The 20,761-nt window shown below is 57.6% G+C and overlaps 1 protein-coding gene across 1 annotated transcript in view; it reads right to left on the bottom strand.

The window, feature by feature from the left end:
* The window catches only part of LOC144165973 (uncharacterized), a 220,894-nt gene extending 218,968 nt beyond the window's left edge, over nucleotides 1-1,926 (bottom strand). Inside the window, exon 1 of the mRNA XM_077695647.1 lies at nucleotides 1,726-1,926. Within this exon, the coding sequence (XP_077551773.1) occupies nucleotides 1,726-1,857 (132 nt within the window). The 5' untranslated portion in view covers nucleotides 1,858-1,926. The remainder of the gene's footprint in view (nucleotides 1-1,725) is intronic.
* Between the last annotated feature and the right edge of the window lie 18,835 nt (nucleotides 1,927-20,761).

Below are 20,761 nucleotides of genomic sequence, written 5' to 3'. Positions count from 1 at the left end.
CAAGAAACGGTAGGCAGTACCATGCAGCCACCGATGGTAATGAGTGTATTGCCGCAAATTTAGACCTGCCACAATCACAAGTTTTCTTCGAACGCACTCGGTTCTAGTGCATGTCCGTGCTAGATGGTGAAGGGTGGCCAGGGTCATGGCATCGGAGCAGGCTGGGGATTTCGATTTCCGTGGTTGACCCCTTTCCGCACGCGGACTGGAGTAAGCGCCACCTTCAACCGGATGCTTCCTGGGGCAACCTCCTTTTTCATGGTCACTCGAAAGCTGGGCGGGGGATGTTGGGACCGGGCGATTATGCGACAGGAAACCGGCGGGTAATGCCTACAATAATGGTGGGGCCAGCCACCAGAAATTGAAGAATGTTTGATGACATTTTGCTGTGGAGCTGTTGAATTCGTTGGCAGATAATGGGAGTCTGCGCTACCTGTTTGACGTGCTAGATCGACTTCGTAGAGTCTGTAAGAACATTTATCGCTGTCAAGGCAGGAGTGAAGGCGGTGCAGGCAGCAGGACGTCGTTTATATAGCCTACAATTCCAATAGGAGTGGGGTTCGTGTTGCAGAGGCGAGGTGATACGGCCGTCTATGCCGGGATGAGTTCGGGTTGGTCCACACCGTTTCTTCACATGTTCTTGTGCATGAAGTGTCAGTGTATAAGATACGCAAATTGTCTTGTTCCGGGTAATTTGGAAGGGTACACAACTGTACTTCATACTCCTCATTCTTCCTTTTCTGCAGATGGCTTGTTTTCTCGGCAATTATAATTGTATAACTCCCGGGCGGGATGCTGAGTTTCCGGAGGAGCCACGATTCCCAGATTGAACTGATCGTAGGGTGCATAGTTGTTTTGAATATGTGAATTGTTTGACAGTCGCACTGCCCCTCGTCTTGCGACGAGCTCGTCCTTTATATTGAGCTAAACTTGTTATTGGAGGGCCGGTATCAGGGAGACCTCGCAACAGGGATGCAGGGAGACCGGTGATGACTCGCATGTCTTCCTGATTTATGGCTTCTAGTTTAGAATGTACGGGAACGGTGAGACGCTGCAGCTGGGCTTCATAATTCAATCGTGGTTGAAGCACGGGGCACACCAGTCTCCGAGCTACCTTAGTTCTTGCACCACCTCCATTTGGAGCAATGCAGGTGGTGCATAGATGAATGGTATTTGCCATCTATTGCCTCACTGCTGGGAATAGATGAATGGTATTTGCCATCTATTGCCTCACTGCTAGGAATAGATGAATGGTATTTGCCATCTATTGCCTCACTGCTTTCAGCCATCCTGTAGCGGTGCCAGCCTGGTGCATTTATGTTCTGTCTCCAATATGCCTAATGTTTCCTTTTCGCTAAACAATATCGACTATAATAAAGTAGGCTGAGAGATTAAGTTGTACGGAAATTTTTGCCGATGTAAACGGCTCGTTCAAAAATTCTTTTCAAATTTTGGCCCGTCCGCTGACTTGAGGTACATACAGACAGACAGACAGACAGACAGACAGACAGACAGACAGACAGACAGACAGACAGACAGACAGATATTTTCGCGTTGTAATAGCCCACGCAAGAATATCGCATTTAATAAGAACGTGACATCAAAATTTAGTATCGGGGAGGAAGTTGGGCAGGAGTAAGACAATGTAAAATGACGGCATTCGGGAAGCTTGCGCCACTGAAACTATGCCAGCCCAGCTATAAGCATGCATCACTTATAACTTACCCTTACGATCTCCTGATGGCTAAAATATTCCTTGTTATCATCCACACGAACCTCTGCATATGTTGCCGTGGCCCGATGAAATCCATAATATGCGTGAATAAAAAAAAATATGGCAGGAATTTCGACCCTCATCACAGCAGTACCACTACCTTCCACTAAGACTTCACGTTTTTATGCACGTTCTGTTCTTGCTTAGCGTGTTGTTCGGGTTTGTCGGCGTGGGGCCGGAAACACCTCGTATTTATAGCCCAATCCGTATGCTCCGCCTCATGCGAGGAGGATGTGTCATTGAAACTTGTGCAAGGGAGCGAATATGCCCGTGTACATGATGGATCTGCGTATTGTTCATCATCTTCCAGCACATAATAAAATTACGTGGGTGCGGAGTGACAAACCATAAACAAGACAAAATTCAGTAAATATGAGCAGGTGGCAGTGACGGCACTCGTCTTAACGGAGCTGTTATTGGAAATCAGACATGTGTGTCGCTTTTCCCTATTGCTGAATTTTGGCCCTATTCAATATTAGTTGACTCTTGAGACTCGGTCACTGAAAAACCATCAACAAATAATGAAGAGAACTGACATAAAAATTGTGACGCTCCGGCACAGCTAAAATGTTGTTTGTCGATTGTATGTAATACACCCTTAAACCGCAACTGGAACGAACAAGACGCCTATTCAAGAATGCATTTCTATACGCAACAAATTAAAAGCGATTCCACTCTGTGAATATGGCCTGCCAGCGGAGCAGTCAAGACTATATACGCAGAAATCACTGTGCGCGTAACTACAGAACTAAACCTTTCTTCAAAATGAATCAGTTTTTTTTGTTACTTGATCACATTAATCACTTCGTGAGAAAACAGAGAGATCCTTATGGTCAATGGGTACACAATAGATGGGAATCGGTCATGGTAATGTACTATCATGATGCATTGACATATGAACGGAGCGCGTGGCTTTCAGTAAATGCCGCGTATCCTGGCGACGGGCTATGTATGCGCAGTGCGAACAAGTTACGAGAGTTCTTGTCCATCCTGGGTATGCAAACACCATGCTTCGGCAAATGATCATTTTGGTTTGTCTTCGCGCCGTTCGGCGCCCGCTCACGCGAGCGTTATCTGCCCGGAGTAATTTTATTTGACTTCGTCGCTGGGATGACTGAGAACGGCGCACGCAGCTATAATCCTTCATGATTTAAATGCGGAGCATTTCTTAGGCTCGCCTGGTCCTCCGTCGTTGATGGCGGCGCCGTCCACACGCTCACTGCGCATGCAGAACTCTCCTCCTTACACCCACCGCTCTTCGATACTACACTATAAAAAAAGAAATAGTTTGCGGCGCCCGGTTTCGATCCCACGACTCTCTGGCCGCAACGGGAGGTACGCGGTGCTCTTCCCACTACGCTACAAATCCGGGACAGGAGAAAGTGCTACGAACGCGCCTTATGTCCTTGACTTATTCAAACTATGTCAAGAAGCTACTGATACAACGAAGGCACGCGAAGCTGAACATCAACGGAAACGACGAACTGAAAACTTTAGAGGGGGATGCTGAATTTCCCGTGGGAAAGCTGTGGCGGGAAGCGCCACGCGCCTTGCAGCTCAACCAGCCCCGTCCGCAGCGCCTCTGATGCTGATTGTGGCAGGAAGCCCCTAGGGATTGGCCAACCAAAGAATCCATCACAAGATAGGTTCGCGTTCAACCACCGTCGTCATCTTCCCGTAGGGGAACCGCCGAAGAAGAAGAACGAGAAGACAAAGCTGCGAAGAGGAGGGCGTGTACATTGCTCTCAGTCTGTGCACCAATGTCAACAACCTTTACCTCACCAAAGCTGACGGAGACTACCGATTCTACCACAGAGACAACATCGACAAGAACATGATGGACGAGTTTCGGCGCCTCGAGAACCACCGCCTACTCACCGTAACACAACAGCACTTGCGTGCCTTTGCCACCGGTGTGGACCCGGACACGAAATTCCCTGTGGCGCTAGTAAAAACGAGATTACTCAACATAACGGCAGCACAATGGAACCACACGGAACCGCCACGATGCTTCGCATCCTCATCAGGGTTCCCCACGGGAAGATGATGTAATTTTTTTATTTCGTGCTGTGCGCCCAACATACAACAAAAATACGATAGTCTTTTCGTTGTATGTTTGGTGCACATCACTATATTTAGCAAAATGTAACATACATACTGTAGTACAGCAACAGCAGTTGTCTATGAAGGCCACGCGATTTGTTGTTTGTATTTATATGTATACCGATAGTACATCAATGGGCACGTTCATCACCTGCCTCTTAATCATAAACTGACCACCATCATCATCACCAGCCTATCTACGCCCACTGCAGGTCAAAGGCCTCTCCCATTAATCTCCAATTACCCCGGTCCTGTGCTAACTGTGACCAAATTATCCCCGCAAACTTCTTCATCTAATCTGCGGTTCGTGCCTTGCATCGGCTCCGTGAAATATGCCAAATTTCGGCGGTCCATCTCACCCCACCTGGCCCACTTCGACACGTGAGTGTTCCGTTTGATCTCCGGAACCCGTGGACACCAAGTTTGGGCCATTTCGCCCATTTTTGGCGAATTAGCGAGTGTTTTCGTGTGTGAGGCGAGGTCGGCCCGACTAAGCCTAACGTCGACACCGGCCACGGCGGCCACGTGTACGGTCGCCGCCGCTACCGGGGAGGCCTCGCGCCTCGCCCCGGCGGGCTCCGCGGATTTTCGCGGAGCCATGGAGAACGAAGACAACGAGTTCCAAGAAATGGACACTACGCCCGCTGCCACGACGACGACGGATCCGACTCGCAAGTGTCGCCGCGACCCGACCGGCCGCGACGACGCCGGCAACGCGGCGAGGAAGACGGTCGCCATTACTGCTCCTACCTCTCGCCGGACTGCTACCGGGGGTGCCGCCAGCGTCGACGACGACGACTCCGTTGCCGCCGCCGCCGTGACACTCGCCGACGACGTGGAAGGTAGGGAGGACTCTGTGGTGTTGTGTGCCGGGTGGACTCAAGTGGTTTCCCGCCGCGCAAAGAAGAATTTGAAGGCATCGGGAGCCCCGTCGCAGCAGGGCTCCTCGCAACCAGGTAAGCCGAGCACCTTGGGCTCAGCTTCGAATTCTAATAGCAACGCGCGCGCGGTCGGAAGACAGCAGCCCACGCGGGCTCAGTTCGCCGCTAAGGTGAATGCCGAGATGGCGAGGGCGGCTCGCATGCCGAGCTTCGCGTCTCGCGACGAGATCCGCGTGGTCGTCCGGCCGCGCGGCGGGTTGGTTATCGCTAAAACACCGATGACTGCGTTGCGGGGAGCCATCTTCGCCGCGGCGGGAGTCGGTGAAGAGGAGGCGGACGAGGATTCTGTGTCCCCGAATGCCGCCCAAAATATTATCGTCATCAGTACGCCCAGTGAGAAGCGGGCTAACCAGTACGGATCGACCCGAGCGATCACAGTCGGGGAAGTGATGTACGAAACGTACGCGTACTGGGCCACCCCCGAGAACACGTCCCGCGGCGTTATACGCGGCGTAGGCCACGAGGAATCGGAGGAAGACATCCGGCGCCGCGTGGTCAATGCTCACAACCCCACGGCCATGGCCGCGCACCGCCTGGGTGGGTCCACCTCGGTGGTGATTCTGTTTGAAGGCCAAAAGGTGCCGCATTACGTCAAGTACGGCGGCTTTATTACCAAATGCACCCTGTACCGCCAACACCGAGAAGTCTGTAAGACCTGCGGACAGGTGGGGCACAGAAAGGACGTGTGTCCTACGCCAAACGCCCAGGTGTGTTTCGCCTGCGGCAGGAGAAATCCGGGCGCGGACCACGCCGAATATTGCCGACCAAGATGCAGACTGTGCGGCGGCGCGCACGTTACGGGCGCCGGCAGCTGCAAGAACAAATTTAAGACGCCGCTGCAGATCAAGAAACGGCAGTGGGCCCGACAGCAGGCCGAAGAGCGAACGACCACCAAGATGGCGCCGGCGCCCTTGCAACCGGCCCTGACGGTCAGACTTTCCAGAAGGGACGAGTTCCGGAAACTGGAGAGGAACCACAGGGACGGGAGCAGGGCGGAGAGCCGCGATTGGCGCAAACTGACACCAGGAGAAGGCGGCCCCACGTGGGCCGACGTCACTACCGGAGGGGCGGCGACTGCGGCGATGACTGCGACCGCAGCGCCGCGACGGCAGCGCTCCGCATCGTGGCGGCGGCAGCAGCAGGGAGCGGGGAAGAAGAGCTCCGGCGGCACGGCTGCAGCTGCGACAAGAGCAGAACAATGGGAAAGAGAGGGGTCCGCGCCGAGGGGAAGAGGCGTCAGCAGTTCCGGCCCGACGTCGCGCCGCGCTGGCAATAAAAGCGGCGGAGGCAGCAGCAGCGACGAAGACCACAGAGCAGCCATGGAGGAGATGCGGGAAGCCATGAAAGAAATGCGCGCAGCCATGCAGCGCCAACAAGCGAAGATAAACACGATGCAGCTGACGATCAATCAGCAGCGCAACACCATCACGCAACTCAAGGCGGGCAAGAGCCCGGGCCCAGCCGTCGCAACGACTGCGGCGGTCCAACAACAACAGAAGAAGCCGGCGATGGCGGTTGTAACGAGGGATTCTACCTCGGGTGCACCGTCACCGCAACCGACCACGTCAAGGGCCTTCCAATTCACCGCAACCGTATCGTCTTCCAAGAAGAAGGAGACGGAGCGGGAGGACAGGAGGAAGGTAGAAGACCAAGAAGAAGACGACGAGGAGGTGTTCAGCGCAAGCGACGACGATGGCGAGGACGGCGACGGCGGGGACGCCGCTGCCAGGACGTCGACGTCGTCGGCAGCGATGGCGAAGACTGCGGTCGATGCCGCGGCCGCGAAACAGCCCCTGGGCTACGCGGGCCTGAACAACCGCATCCGTCAACTGACCAACATCACAAACTACTGGGGGAAGAATCTCGAGAACCTCGAGCACCGTCTCCTCAACAAGATCACCCAAGTCATGCAGCAACAGCAACAACAGCTGCAACAGCAGATGCAACAGCAGTTCCAGCAATTCCAACAGCAGATCCAACAGCAAATTAGCCCCGAGAGGTTGCAGGCGCTCGTCGACACCGCCGTGCAACGTTACTGCAACGCATCCGAGTCTCCACTGCCATCGCCATAATGGGTGGTCGCCGCGGAGAAGGAGTGCTACGCGTCTGGCACTGGAACGCCAACGGCTTTCGGTGTCGGAAGGCAGTACTGCAGCAGCACCTGCGCTCGCTGGATCCGTCGGAGCTTCCCGACGTGATAGCGGTGCAGGAAACGCACGCCGAAGACCCGAAGGTGATGACTTTGCCCGGCTACCGTGCGCACGCCAGCCCGCCGAGCGCCCGCGCATGCGGGAAGGGGGCGGCGCAGGGCGTGTGCACGTTCGTCCGCAAGGGCATCGCCTGTATCAAGCACGAGAAGTTCCTGGGCAACAAGGACACCGCCATCGAGCTCTGCGTCACCGAGCTGGTGCTAGCCGGCAGGAACAGCAGAGGTCGAGACAAGAACGCTAAAGGGAGGAAGACGACGACGACCACGGTCTTCGTCGCGAACGTCTACAGCAACCCGCAGCACGGCAAGCAGAAGTTCAAGACCCTGCTGCACAAGATCAGAGACGCGGTCCACCAGTCCGGGAGAGACGGAGTGGGAGGAGGAGACGCCGCGGCGATCGTCTGCGGCGACTTCAACGCGCAGCACATGGAGTTGGGCTACACGCGCACGACGGCCAAGGGCAAATGCCTGCTGGACGACGCGAGCGAGGCCGACTTCACGTTACTGACGAACCCGGCGCACCCGACGCGCATAGGGACGTCGACTGCTCGGGACACCAACCCGGACCTCGCCTTCGCGCTCCTGCCTGACGGCGGCGTGGCGCGGTGGCGGAACACGGGCCACAACCTGGGCAGCGACCACTACATCGTGGAGGTGACGGTGCCGCTGAGCCATCCCCGCGAGGGCAGTGGCTACGGCGGTGGCGCCGGCACGAACATCAAGCATCGACTGACCGACTGGCACAAGTTCCGGGACGCGGAGCTGGGCGAAGTCGAAGACGTGGAGAAGTGGACGGCTGACTTGGTGGCCGCGACTGAGGGCGCGACGACCGAGATCGAGACGTCGAACGACACGGAGAGCGTGGACCCTCGCCTCGCGCACCTGCTGGAGGCCAGGCGTTCGCTGCAGCGCCGCTGGAAGCTCCAGCGCCACAACCGCACGCTGCGCAAGCGGGTGGCGGCTCTCGGTCGCGAGATCGAGCGTTACAGCCGTCAACTGAGCGCGCAGCAGTGGTTCGCGCTGTGCAGCGAGGCCGACGGACAGCTCCACCGCGGAGGCACGTGGAAGCTGTTGCGCCACTTAATGGACGAGAGCAAGAGCAAGGAATATCAGCGCAACCGCATGGCGCAGATCTTACACACGGCGACCAAGCAGCTGGGCGAAGAAGAGATGCACAAGCGCCTGAACGAGCGCTACCTCCCTTCGACCCCGCACGAAGACCACCCGGAATACGCGGGCCCGCCGAACCCCGCCCTCGACCGAGACATCGAGGAGTGGGAAGTGAGGCAGGCGACGCAGTCCCTGAACTGTCGATCGGCCGCCGGCCCCGACAGGGCGACCAACAAGGCGCTCCGGAACCTGAGTGATGCGGCCATCTCGTCGCTGACCCGGTACTTCAACGAGTGCTGGCGCAGCGGCCGTCTCCCGCGCCAGTGGAAGACGGCCACGACCATCCTGCTACCGAAGCCGAACAAGCCGCCGGGCATCGAGAACCTGCGCCCCATCTCGCTCACGTCGTGCGTGGGCAAGGTGTTGGAGCACGTCCTGAACACCCGGTGGCAGAGGTACCTGGAGCAAGAGGAGTTGTACCCGGACGCGATGCTGGGCTTCCGCGCGAAGCTTGGCACCCAGGACGCCATGTTACTGCTACAGCGGGAGGTCCTGGAGCCCCCCGGGGGACTCCCGAAGAAGGACAATCGTGCGATTCTGGGCCTGGACCTGCAGAGCGCCTTCGACAAGGTGTGGCACTCTGCGATCCTGGCTCAGGCGTCGCGCCTCGGTCTGGGGCGCCGTTCCTACGAGTACATCCGTTCGTTCCTGTCCCGGCGCACGGCGCGGCTGGAGGTCGGCGGAGCGAAGCTGGAGGAGCGCGAGCTGGGCAGCGTGGGGACCCCGCAAGGCTCGGTGATCTCGCCGCTCCTCTTCAATCTAGTCATGATCGAGGTGGCGCGGCGACTGGAGGAGCTCGGGCCGGCCATCAAGTACTGCATCTACGCGGACGACGTGACTATCTGGGCAACGGGCGGCAGCGACGGCGACGTCGAGGCCGGGCTGCAGTCGGCGGTGGACGCCGTGGAGGCCGCGCTCTCGGGCACGGGACTTCGGTGTTCGCCGCAGAAGTCGCAGCTCCTGATCCTGCCCCCGCCCGGTCGGTGGAGGAAGCGGGCCGCCGAGGAGGCGGAACGCACCATCGTGGTTCGTGCCGGCGACGGGGCGCCAATCCCGCACGTCTCGGGCCTTCGGGTCCTGGGCATGTTCGTGGACGCGCACCGGACCAACGGCACGGCGGTCAAGCACATCGTGACCAAGATGGGCATCGCGACGCGCCTGGTGAAGCGGGTGTCTTCCCGCTCGCGAGGCATGCGGGAGGCGAGTCTCCTGCGGCTGCTGCAGGCCTTCGTGGTCAGCCACGCGGCGTACGCGGGGGCCTTTCACCACTGGACCAAGGGGGAGCGGCAGCGCATCGACGCGGCCATCCGCAAGGCCTACACGGGGGCCTTGGGGCTCCTGAACGGCACGAAGACGTCGGCCTTGCTGTCTCTGGGGGTGCACAACACCCTGTCGGAGATTAGCGAGGCGCAACGAGCATCGCAACTGGCGCGCCTGGGCAGCACTGCCGTGGGACGCCGTATCCTGGCACGAGCGGGCCTACAGCCTCCTGACACGGGTGGCTGCGGAGGGCCCACGGCATCATCGGCTGCCGGCGGCGTTTCGGAGGCGGACGAGCTGGTCCCTCTTCGGGACGAGATCGCCAGAAGTTTGATCGTGTACCCGCTCCCGAGGAACGTGGACCCAGAGAGGGATGCCGGCAGACGGGCCGCGCGCGCGCGCGCGCTGGCTCACCAGTACAGCGAGGACGACGGTGCGGTGTTTGTGGACGCGGCCAAGTGCCGTGGGCGACCGTGCACGTTCGTGGCGGTGGCCGCGCGGGCCTCCACCGGTGAACTACTGACGGCGGGCAGCGTGTGCGCCCGGTCGGCGAGCCAGGCAGAGGAGGCGGCGATCGCCTTGGCCCTGGGCCTGCCCGGTGTGCGCACGGTGCTCAGTGACTCAAAGACAGCCATCCGCAACTTTGCTCGCGGCGTGGTGTGTGGTGGCACTGCGCGGCTCCTGGAGTCCTGGCGGACGACGGGGGCTGCAGCGCAGGGGGTCACGAAGACTACGATCATCAAGTGGTTCCCGGCCCACGCGGGCCGGGAGCTGGCACCCGGACTATGCAACCGCAACGAGGAGGCGGACGCTGCGGCCCGTGGTCTCGCCACGTGCCGGGTCGCGACATCCCGTCCGCTGTCGTCATCCCTCGAGGACTGCGGTGAAACAACTGACATCGACGACGACGAAGAAGCGGAGCCCCTCACCGACTACGGCGGGGTGCTTCGTTGGCATCGGGACCAGAGGCGTGCTTTTCCGCTCCCGCACCGGGACCTGTCTCGGGCGGAGGCGGTGAAGCTCAGGCAATTACAGACAGAGACTGTTCTGACGCCGGCGCTCGCGCGGCACGTGTGTCCGGACCTCTACGAGAGTGCTCGGTGCAGTGTGTGTGAACGCGAAACTGCGACCCTGACCCATATCATGTGGGGCTGTGACTGTGCAGTGCGCGACGGTGGGGGGGATAGACAGGACCCACAGGACCCGTACCCACCGGACGTGCGCGAATGCGTGGGCTCTGCGGAGCCCCAACAACAGAGGAGGGCCATCCAGCGGCTCGAGGCGGCTCTGGCTCTGCAAAGGCGAAAGGGGGCCCCGCGCCCGCCCGTCCCTCCCGGCACTCCGCCCTCCCATGCGGGAGGTGGGGGTCGGGGGCCGACGGTGGCGGCCGGGAGCGCTCCGAGTAGCTCGAGCGGACGCCGAGACCAACCGCCTCGGGGTCTAAGCCCGACGCCCTAGGACTTTTGCGACTTAGGGTGGTTAGATAGAGGGGACGCGACCGAGCCCTGCGTGGCCGGGAATCGTGTCCTTTGCACGCCGGATGCCTGAATAAAGTTCCATCTCTCTCTCTTCATCTAATCTGCCGATCTAACTTTCTGCCGCCCCCTGCAACGCTTGCCGTCTCTAGGGATCCACTCTGTTACCCTTAATGACCAAAGGTTATCTTGCCTGCGTCTTACAAGCCCTGCCCACGTCCATTTCTTCTTCTTAATTTCTACAAATATATCCTTAACACGCGTTGGTTCCCTGACCTACTGTGCTCACATCTTGTCCCTTAATGTTACACCTAACATCTTCCGCTCCATTGCCCGCTGAGTCGTTCTCAGTTTAAGTTAAACCCTCTTACTGAGCCCCCAAGTTTCTGCCCCGTAGGTGAGTGCCGGTAAGATGCAGCTGTCATACACTTTCTTCTTTAGGGGCAATGGTAGGCGGCCATTCATTATCTGAGAATGTCTGCCATATGCACTCCACCCCATTCTTATCCTTCGAATTCTCTCTGCCTCGTGGTTGGGATCCGGGGTATCAACTTGGCCTCAGTAGATATATTCGCTTACCCCTTCCACTGCCTCGCCACCTATCTCAAACCGCTGTGCTGCCTCGAGGTTATTGATCATTACTTTAGTTTTGTGCATAATATTTTCAGGCCCATGGTTCTACTTTGTTGGTACAGTGCGCAAAGCATGCTTTGCAATTCGTCCCCCGAGTTACTTAGCAAGGCAACGACATCAGCAAATCTGAGGTTACTGAGGTGTTCTCCATTAACGCTTACTCCCACCTGTTCCCAATCAAACGTTCTGAATACTTCTTGTGAACATGCTGTGAATAACATTAGAGAGATTGTGTCTCCTTGTCTGACGCCCTTCCTTATAGGTATTCTACTGCTTTCCTTATGAAAGATAATGGTAGCTGTGGACCCATTGTAGATATCCACTAGTATTCTTACATAATCCTCATGTACACCCTGGTTTCGTAATGCCTGAATTACTGCTGAGGTTTCCACCGAATCAAATGCTTTCTCATAATCTATGAAGGCTATATATTGAGGTTCAGTATACTCAGCGCACTTCTCTATCACCTGATTGATCGTGTGGATATGGTCCATTGTTGAATAGCCTTTATGGAACCCTGCTTGTCCTTTAGGTTGACTGAAATCTAAGGTTGCGGAAATTCTGTCAGCGATTACCTTGGTAAGTACCTTGTAGACGACTGACAGTAAGCTGATCGACCTGTAAGTTTTCAAGTCCTTCATGTCAACTTTTTTATGGATTAGGATTATGTTCAAGTTCTTCCAAGATTCCGGTGCACTTTGGGTCATTAAGCATTGCGAATACAAGTTTGCCAGTTTTTCAACTACAATTTCTCCGCCATCCTTCAAGAGGTCTGCTGTTATCTGATCCTCACCAGGTGCTTTGCCCCCTTTCATTTCTTTCAAAGCCTTCCTAACTTCTTCGGTCGTTACTGGTGGGATTTCTGTCTCATCTGAACTACTTTCTCGTTCGGCATTATCCTGGATGTCCCGGCTACTGTACAGATCCCTATAGAACTCTTCGGCTACTGTGAAAATTTTATCCCTATTTCTGATGACATTGCCTTGCTTGTCTTTAAAGGGACCCTGCAACACTCTTTGAGCAGTGCATAAACGTGTGCGACGTTTAGATTACACTGCCAGGAATACCTGAGCCAAATATTACACGTGCACGTGAAACAGTGAGCGCGCAAATCGATGTGAAAGATGCGGAAAAACCAACCGCTCTCTCTTCAGTTGTCCTCGTTATGCAACCCCTGACATGGCCTAAGGGAAGTCACATAGGCCATGGCTGCCCGATCGGCTGTCACTGGTCAACTTCGCGGCTAGATTCTCTCATTTCCGTCGTCGTCATCGCTGTGTACGAACCTCTTCTATGCTTGAACCTGTAGGGATTTTGCACTTTCTTTTGTGTTTTGAGTGCGCGCGGAGTTTTAGTGATGAGCTGAATACTTCTCTTTCAACGGAACCATTCGACTACAAACGTTTATTGCTTCAAAAACGCCCTACCAGCCCGAGCGCGCACTTGCGAGCAGGCACCCATGCCTGCTTTTTGTGGCACCAGACCGGAAATAGGCCTCTCCGCGTTGCGGAGAAAAGGAGAAAACTACCCGGCATGTGATATATCGAAGGCCGCCGAAGAGAACGCCGCCAGCCGCCCCCCTCTCCGGGAGAGAGCGCGCAGCTTTCGTCGCGTTGTCCGCGGTCGAGTTGAGAGGGAACAATTATGCGCGATTTCTCATCGCGCGCAGTTTCGTTAATTGTGAACGGATTTTCATAATTCTTGCGGAAGGAGATTTCTGAGACAATAGATTTTATCCCAAAATACATTACTAGTATTCGATGGCAAGTGTTGCAGGGTCCCTTTAAGTGCATACATCTGATTTTTCTCCTCGCCAAGATGCCTCTTCACTGCTTTCAGCCTACCTCTGTTCTTTACAGCGTATTCGAGCCTGTCCATATTATACTTCCGTATGTCAGCTGTCTTACGCTTATTGATTAACTTCGAATGCTGCAGTGGTGGCGCAGAGGTAGAACATCCGCCTAGCGTGCAGAAGGACCGTGGTTCGTGTCCCGGTGCCGGACAATTCCCACGGGATTAAAAAAAATCTGCGTATTGGTGGAATTGCACAAAGGGGCTTGGGGTGCGGCCTGACCCCGGCGACCATTGCCGGCAACGCACTCCCTCACCAGAGCAGGATTGGGCCACCCTGGTGTAGTAACGGCCACAACCTCCCATGAATACGGCAATTAACCCTCGGCCCTCAGTCCCCAGCGGCTCCGAAGCAACTGACCACGGCGGCGGTCAGAGCTGCGACGCAGCAGAGGGGGCTAAGAATCCCTGGATCTGGACAGGCCGCCAATGGAATCTGAACCTGGCAACGTTTAACGCGCGAACCTTATCTAGCGAAGCGAGTCTAGAGGTGTTGTTCGAGGAACTAGAGGGCATTAAATGGGATGTAATAGGGCTTAGCGAGGTTAGGAGGGCAGGCGAAGCATTTACAGTACTGAAAAATGTACACGTCCTATGTTACCGGGGTCTAGAGGACAGAAGAGAACTGGGAGTGGGATTTCTAGTCAATAAAAGCATAGCTGGCAACATCGAAGAATACTATAGCAATAACGAAAGGGCAGCCGGCCTTGTAATTAGGCTGAATAAGAGGTACAAACTCAAGGTGGTACAGGGGTACGCGCCCACATCGAGCCACGACGACGAGGTAGTGGAATGCTTCTATGAAGATGTGGCATCGGCAATGACTAAAGCAAAAACCCAGTATACCGTAGTTATGAGAGACCTCAATGCTAAAGTAGGCAAGAATCGTGCTAGTGACAAGGCAGTTGGGAACTATGGTCTGGGCTGTAGAAATAGCAGGGGGATCTACTAGACTAGCTCGCCGAACGGAATAACCTACGCATAATGAATACTTTATTCTGCAAACAGGAGAGACGGAAGTGGATGCGGAGAAGCCCGAATGGGGAGCATAAAAATGAAATAGACTTCTTATTATGCGATAACCCTGGTGTCGTGAAGCATGGGGAAGTGCTCGGAAGGGTAAGGTGTAGTGACAACCGTATGGTAAGATCTCGAATTAGGCTAGATCTGCGGAGGGACCATAACAAGCTAGTACGAAAGAAGCCTATTAATGAACTAACAGTAAGATGTAAAGTAGAAGAATTCAGGATCGCGCTGTAGAACCTATATTCATCTCTTACCGAGGGAACAGAGTTTACGACACAGGAAGCCAGCGATAACCTTATACGCATTATCACGGAGTGTGCAGTAGATGTCGGGGCACGATGGCCAGACAGGATACTGGTAAACATTCCCAGGACATGAAAGATCTAATTAAGAAACGGCAACCATGACAATCTCCACCCCAGCTGACAGAGTAGAACTAGATGACCACCATTGTGGCTCAAATGACGAGTGGGAAAAACATGAAGGGCGAGCGCGCGGAATGCAACCCTTATCAACGTCAGGCAGCTAAGGCGAAACAGCAAAATGATTAGACTTATCTGTTCACCATGGCCAACGGCGGCATTAAAGTGCACGCTAGCGCGCCCTCACACGAGCAAAAGAACTTTCCGCAAACCCACATTGCTCCTTTCACAAAAGGTCCGCGCCAACACAGCAATCGCGCTATCGAGTTCAGTAACATCACAAGTTCTCGCAATCACGGTAGGTCGTTTTCAGACCATTGTGGGAAACCCAGAGTCCTGGTGCGTTCCCCATTCCTCACCGCGCGCAGCCGAGGCGAGGGGGGAAGACTCCCTCTCTCCCCTCGGCAGATGCGTCGCTCGCGCCGCGGCGCTGGCGTGTCGTGGCGCGGCGATCGTTGTCACGTGACCGGTTCTTCGGGGCCCCGGTGGGCCGGTCTCGGCGCGCGGGACGATGGAAGGATCTCTTGGGTCCCAACGGGCAACGAGGAGAGACGTGAGTACCGGAGATCCGGCTTCCCCCACCTTCTTTTGTCTACCCCCTTGCGCCTGTCTCCTGATCCTCGCCGGACGGCTGGGTCGGGACGAGCGAGAGTCGGCTACGTTATTGGTGGCACGCCAATAAACGAGTGTTTGGCCGTTTCGCTGTTTGTGTGTTCCTTGCTGCTCTCTGCCGCTACGCCGGCCGGCGGTCCGTGGCGGAGTTCAGCCGAGCTAGCCTTGCGGCCGGAACCCTGGTCCCCACATTTTTGGCGCACCAACGTGGTACTCGTCTTCAGTCGAATTCGAGGTTCCCTAGCTCGAAAGGAACATGTCACACGACTATGAGTTGGCGGATTTGATGCTGTTGGCCGACCTTTGTGGTCATGCCCGTTAGCCCCCGCGATGCCCTGCATCAACAGCGTCCTCCGCAGCCGCCGACGCGGCTCGGGTCCCCCTTCTCCACGGCCCTTACGCAACCGCAGCCGCGGCTTGCGCAGCAACGGGAATCCCGGAAGGCTCCGGATTCCACGAGCGCTCTTCGTCAGGCGACGCCGCGCGTTCATACTCCAGGTGCCGGGCCTACGCAGACGCGGAAGCCCCAAACAGCGCGCCTCTCGTGCCAGTCGGCTCGCAGATGCCCGTAAGCGGAGGAATGTCTGCCGACGCAGGTTCCATCGCGAACGCTCTCGCAAGCGCTATGCAGCAGGCGTTGCAGGCGGCGCGCTCACCCGAGCCCAGGGTGCAGCTACAGGTGCCGACGTACAGCGGTTACGGCGATCAGTCGAGCGCCAACGCTTTCCTGCTGGCTTTGAGCCGTTACGAGCAGGCGACCGGCATCAGCGAGAGCGCGGTGCTGCGCAGAGTCCTGCCCGCAGCCCTAGTCGACCAGGCCGCCCGGTGGTATCGGATGATAGGCCATACGGCGCGCACGATGGACGACTTTCGAACGATGTTCAGGGAAGAATTCCTGCCCATCGACTACCTACCAAGAATGCGTAGGGAGTTGGAAATGCGCACCCAAGCCCCGGATGTATCGCTCGTCGAGTACGTTCGTGCGATGCAAGAACTTTACGAGTACGCCGACCCAAATGCCCCGACTCCGGAGCGGGTCGATCGAGTCGTCAGGCAATGCCACCCCACCTTTGCCTTGTACTTGAGGAACTGCAGTTGTAGGGACCTCAACGAGCTGGCGGCCGAAGCTCGCCGCGTGCAAGCAGCAGTCGCGGCTGCACGCGCGTATCGGCCACCGCCGCCTATGGTGGAAAGACTGGAACCAAGCTGTGCTTGGCGCGGCGTTACGGGCAGCGGACGGGCCGAGCCCGGCTCTACGTTGATACCCAGCCAGCGAGAGACGCTCTATCTTGGGGCCAGAGCCCTGGACCCCTACTCGTATGGGTTGCGATGCGCGGAGGCGATACGGCCGGATTCCCTGCCAGCCCCACGCGCAGAGCACAGAGCAAACCGGTTGGACGATCGGCCGGCGAACGCGCGCCCAGTCGGGCGTCCCTACACGGGATCGGCGCTGCCGCAGTTGCCTGCACCCGCTCACAACTCGCTCCCGGAGAACCGTATGCGGCCAGCCGGTCGCGGAGCGCCCGAGCAGCCTCAATCATCGCGTCACGCAGCACGGAGCCCCGTCCGCTGCTACAAATGTCGCCAGGCCGGTCACATTGCGCGATTCTGCCCAGTCGAGCAGGGAAACGGGCTCAGCCGTCGGTGAGCCCACCGGCGGCGGATCGAAGCGCCCGAGAGGCAAGCATCGCCACCGCTCCCGCCGCGTACAGAGTCGGAGTCCCGACAAATGTGCCGGCGCCCTTTCTCGGCCTCGCCGTCGCGGGGCGAGAGTTTAAGGCCCTGCTGGACACCGGGGCAAGCACTTCATTAATAGCGGACGAGGCCGTTTCCCATCTCGAGCGCAAAGCCATTCGGCTGCGCGCGCGGAAGTTGCCGCTTCAGCTGGCGTGTGGTGATGCAACATCAGGCGGTGACGTACGCCTCGTCGTGCGCTGGGGCCAGCGTGTGCGGCGAATGCGTTTGGTTCACTTGCCCGGACTCACGGTCCCAGTCATTTTGGGAAGAGACTTCATGTCCAAGACTGGACTTGTCGTCGACATCGGCAACGGAGGCTATCGGGAGAACCCGTTTTCGCCGCTCAAACCGTTCGCCGAGCCGCCGCTCGCAACGAGGCCGCTATGCGAGCAGATGGGGAGAGACTTCATGCCCAAGACTGGGCCTGTCGTCGACACGGGCAACGGAGGCAATCGGGGGAACCCGCTTTCGCGGCTCAAATCGTTCGCCGAGCCGCCGTTTGCAGCGAGACCGCTGAGCATGCAGGCGGCCGAAACGTCCCACTCCCCCGCGCCGAGAGAAGCAGTCGTTTCTGGCGCAGCCGGTAGCCGGCGCGCGCAGCAACCCCGGAGTCCGGAGCCCGGTCGTTGTTGCCGCCGCGGCTGATTTCTCCTGCGCCGCACGCTCTCCATCCCGTGGCCGGGACGAGAAATTGCGCGCGCTCCTAGCAGACGCTAGCGAGCTGACAGCGGCGCAGCGTGACCGCGTCTTGTCGTTGTTAGGCGACTTCGGCGAGATATTCACTGAGCAAGCAGGCTGCAACAAGTTGGTGCAGCACTGCATAGACACCGGCGATGCTCAACCATGAAAATGCAACCCCCGTCCCGTCAGCCCCGCCAAACGGCAGGCAACTGATGAGGCGCTGGAGGAACTGCTGAAAGCAGGCATTATCCGCCGCTCGACGAGTCCTTGGGGGTTCCCAGTGGTGCTCGTTCGAAAGAAAGACGGTAGTTGGCGTTTATGCGTGGACTACCGGCGGCTGAATGCGGTCACGAAAAAGGATGCGTACCCCTTCCCGAGCGTAGGCGAGATCGTCGCGAATCTTGGTGGCGCGAAGTATTTCTCTATACTGGACGCCAGCAAGGGGTACCTTCAGGTCGAGATGCGTCCCGGCGATGAATGCAAGACTGCGTTCACTTGCCATCGGGGGCTGTACGAGTTCGTACGCATGCCCTTCGGTTTGTGTGGGAGTCCCAGCACATTCCAACGCTTGATCGACCGGGTGCTCGGCGAGGCAAAGTGGCAGCACGCCCTCGCCTATTTAGACGACATCGTCGTCTACTCCCGCACCTTAGAAGAGCACCTCTGCCACCTGAAAGACGTCCTAGGAAAACTCCGGGCGGCTGGCATCACCATCAATCCTGCCAAGGCGCAAATATGCAGCGCTCAGGTGAGCCTGCTCGGCTATCGGATTGAAACGCGGACAGGCGTCCCCCGATCCCGAGAAACTTCGGGCGATCTTGGAGTTTCCCACGCCGAAGGATGTCGCCGGAGTCCGGCGCTGCCTAGGGATGATCGGCTACTACTGCCAGTTTATCCCCGCTTGCGTGCGCCTGCAAGCACCCTTGACAAGACTGTTGAGGAAATCCGCCCCTTGGGAGTGGGGGGAGGAGCAGGAACGCAGCCTACGCCAGCTGGCGGAAGCTGTCGCAGACACTGCATCGCTGAAACTGCCGGATCTGAACAGGCCGTTCGTTATCCAGACGGATGCGAGTGACCTCGGCGTAGGGGCAGTTCTCCTCCAGGCGGACGGAGTACAACTGCGACCCGTGGCTTTTGCGAGCCGTGCGCTGACACCAGCAGAGCGAAACTACTCGGTCACCGAGAAGGAGTGTCTGGCCATAATCTGCGCACTTCGCAAGTTTGAGATGTACGTAGAGGGGGTCAAATTCACGATCGAGACCGATCACATGGCCCTGACATGGCTTTCCCGCCTCCGCGAGCCCTGCGGGAGGCTCGCGCGATGGGCCCTGACATTGCAACGCTTCGAGTACGAAGTACGCTATCGCAAAGGCGCCTCGAACGTGGTTGCCGACGCGCTGTCACGGGCGCCGGTAAACGACACCCAACCGGCCGGAGAAGCCGAGGAGGATGCGGAGAACCAGCAAACTCTCTCGGCGCGGGAGGAGCGCGATGCGCGGGACTCCCCGTGCACCGAACGCTCAGCGCACGTGCACTCGTCGGGGGAAGACTTCCTCTCGAGGTTGCGTTCAGTCGGGAGGAGCTACTCGAGGCTCAGCAGGAGGACTTGTTTTGTCGGGAGGTGATCGCCAGTCTTAGTGAAGAGACGGACCCTCAGGCAAATCGAACACCGGAGAATGACGGGCGCCGGGAAGCTGCTGGTATTGCAGCTGGCGCGAGCTCTAATGCAGCTGGTATTGCTGCGAGTGAGCTGGAGAGTTACCTGCTTGACGCCGACGGGGCTCTGCTGAAGTACGTGCCCGGCAAAAACGACTCAGACGAGTGTTTTAAGGCCGTGATCCCGCGCAAGCTCAGGTGTGCTGTTTTGCAGCACTACCACGACGCAGACGGTCACGGTAGCGCGCCAAAGACATGGCGGAAGCTTTGTCGGTATGCTACCTGGCCCGGCATGAAGGCACAAGTATGTAGTTACGTACGCACATGCCACGTCTGCCAAGAGCGCAAACCGCGAGGCGGTAAGGCGCCGGGCTTGCTACAGCCTATCGTGAGCACAAAGCCTTGGGAGATCCTGGCGTGCGATCTGATGGGCCCGCTGCCGCGCAGCAAGAGAGGGTACAAGTTTGTACTCGTGGTGACATGCCACTTCAGTGGGATCGCTGAACTCTATCCGCTGCGCAAAGCGACAGCACAGGAGATCCTGCAAAAGCTGTCCGAAGTGTTCTGTCGCTACGGATTCCCGGAGCGGCTGATTACCGACAACGCCACGTATTTCACATCAAGACTGTTTCGTGAAGCGTGTGCGGCCATGGGTGTCAGGCAGCAAACAACATCGTGCTATCATCCCCAGTCGAACGTGACGGAGCGCCGCAATCGTGACGTGAAGCCACTGCTCGGAGCATATGCCAGACGGCAAAAACACTGGGACGAGCACTTGAGCTCAATCTCCTTCGCTCTGCGCACAAGCGTGAATCGCTGTACGGGTTTCACGCCAGCGTTCCTGATGTTCGGCAGAGAGCTGAACACGCCGACGGATACGGTTCTGGCCCGACGGCCGAACGGAGTCCCCGCGAAAGCAGCAGACGCGGCTTACGCACGGCGCTTGCGCGAGCGGTTGGCGGACGCCATCAAGGAGGCAAACCGCAGTCGCGGTAAGGCCAGGGCCGACCAGAAGGCGGCCTATGACCGAGCTCATCGAGACGTGGCGTACCAGGTGGGCGACACTGTCTTGAAACGGAAGCACGCGCTAAGCGACGCTAGCGCGGGGTTCGCGGCCGGTCTCGCACCCCGATGGGTCGGACCGTTCGTGGTCGCTGAGAAGTTCTCGCGGCTAAATTACAAGCTGAGAGACCCGATTTCGGGTCGAATCA

This window comes from Haemaphysalis longicornis, unplaced genomic scaffold, assembly GCF_048455015.1.
Source record: "Haemaphysalis longicornis isolate Haplotype H1 unplaced genomic scaffold, Haemaphysalis longicornis Haplotype H1 scaffold_152, whole genome shotgun sequence".
Lineage (NCBI taxonomy): Eukaryota > Metazoa > Arthropoda > Arachnida > Ixodida > Ixodidae > Haemaphysalis > Haemaphysalis longicornis.
This window is presented reverse-complemented; position numbering and strand designations above follow the sequence as displayed.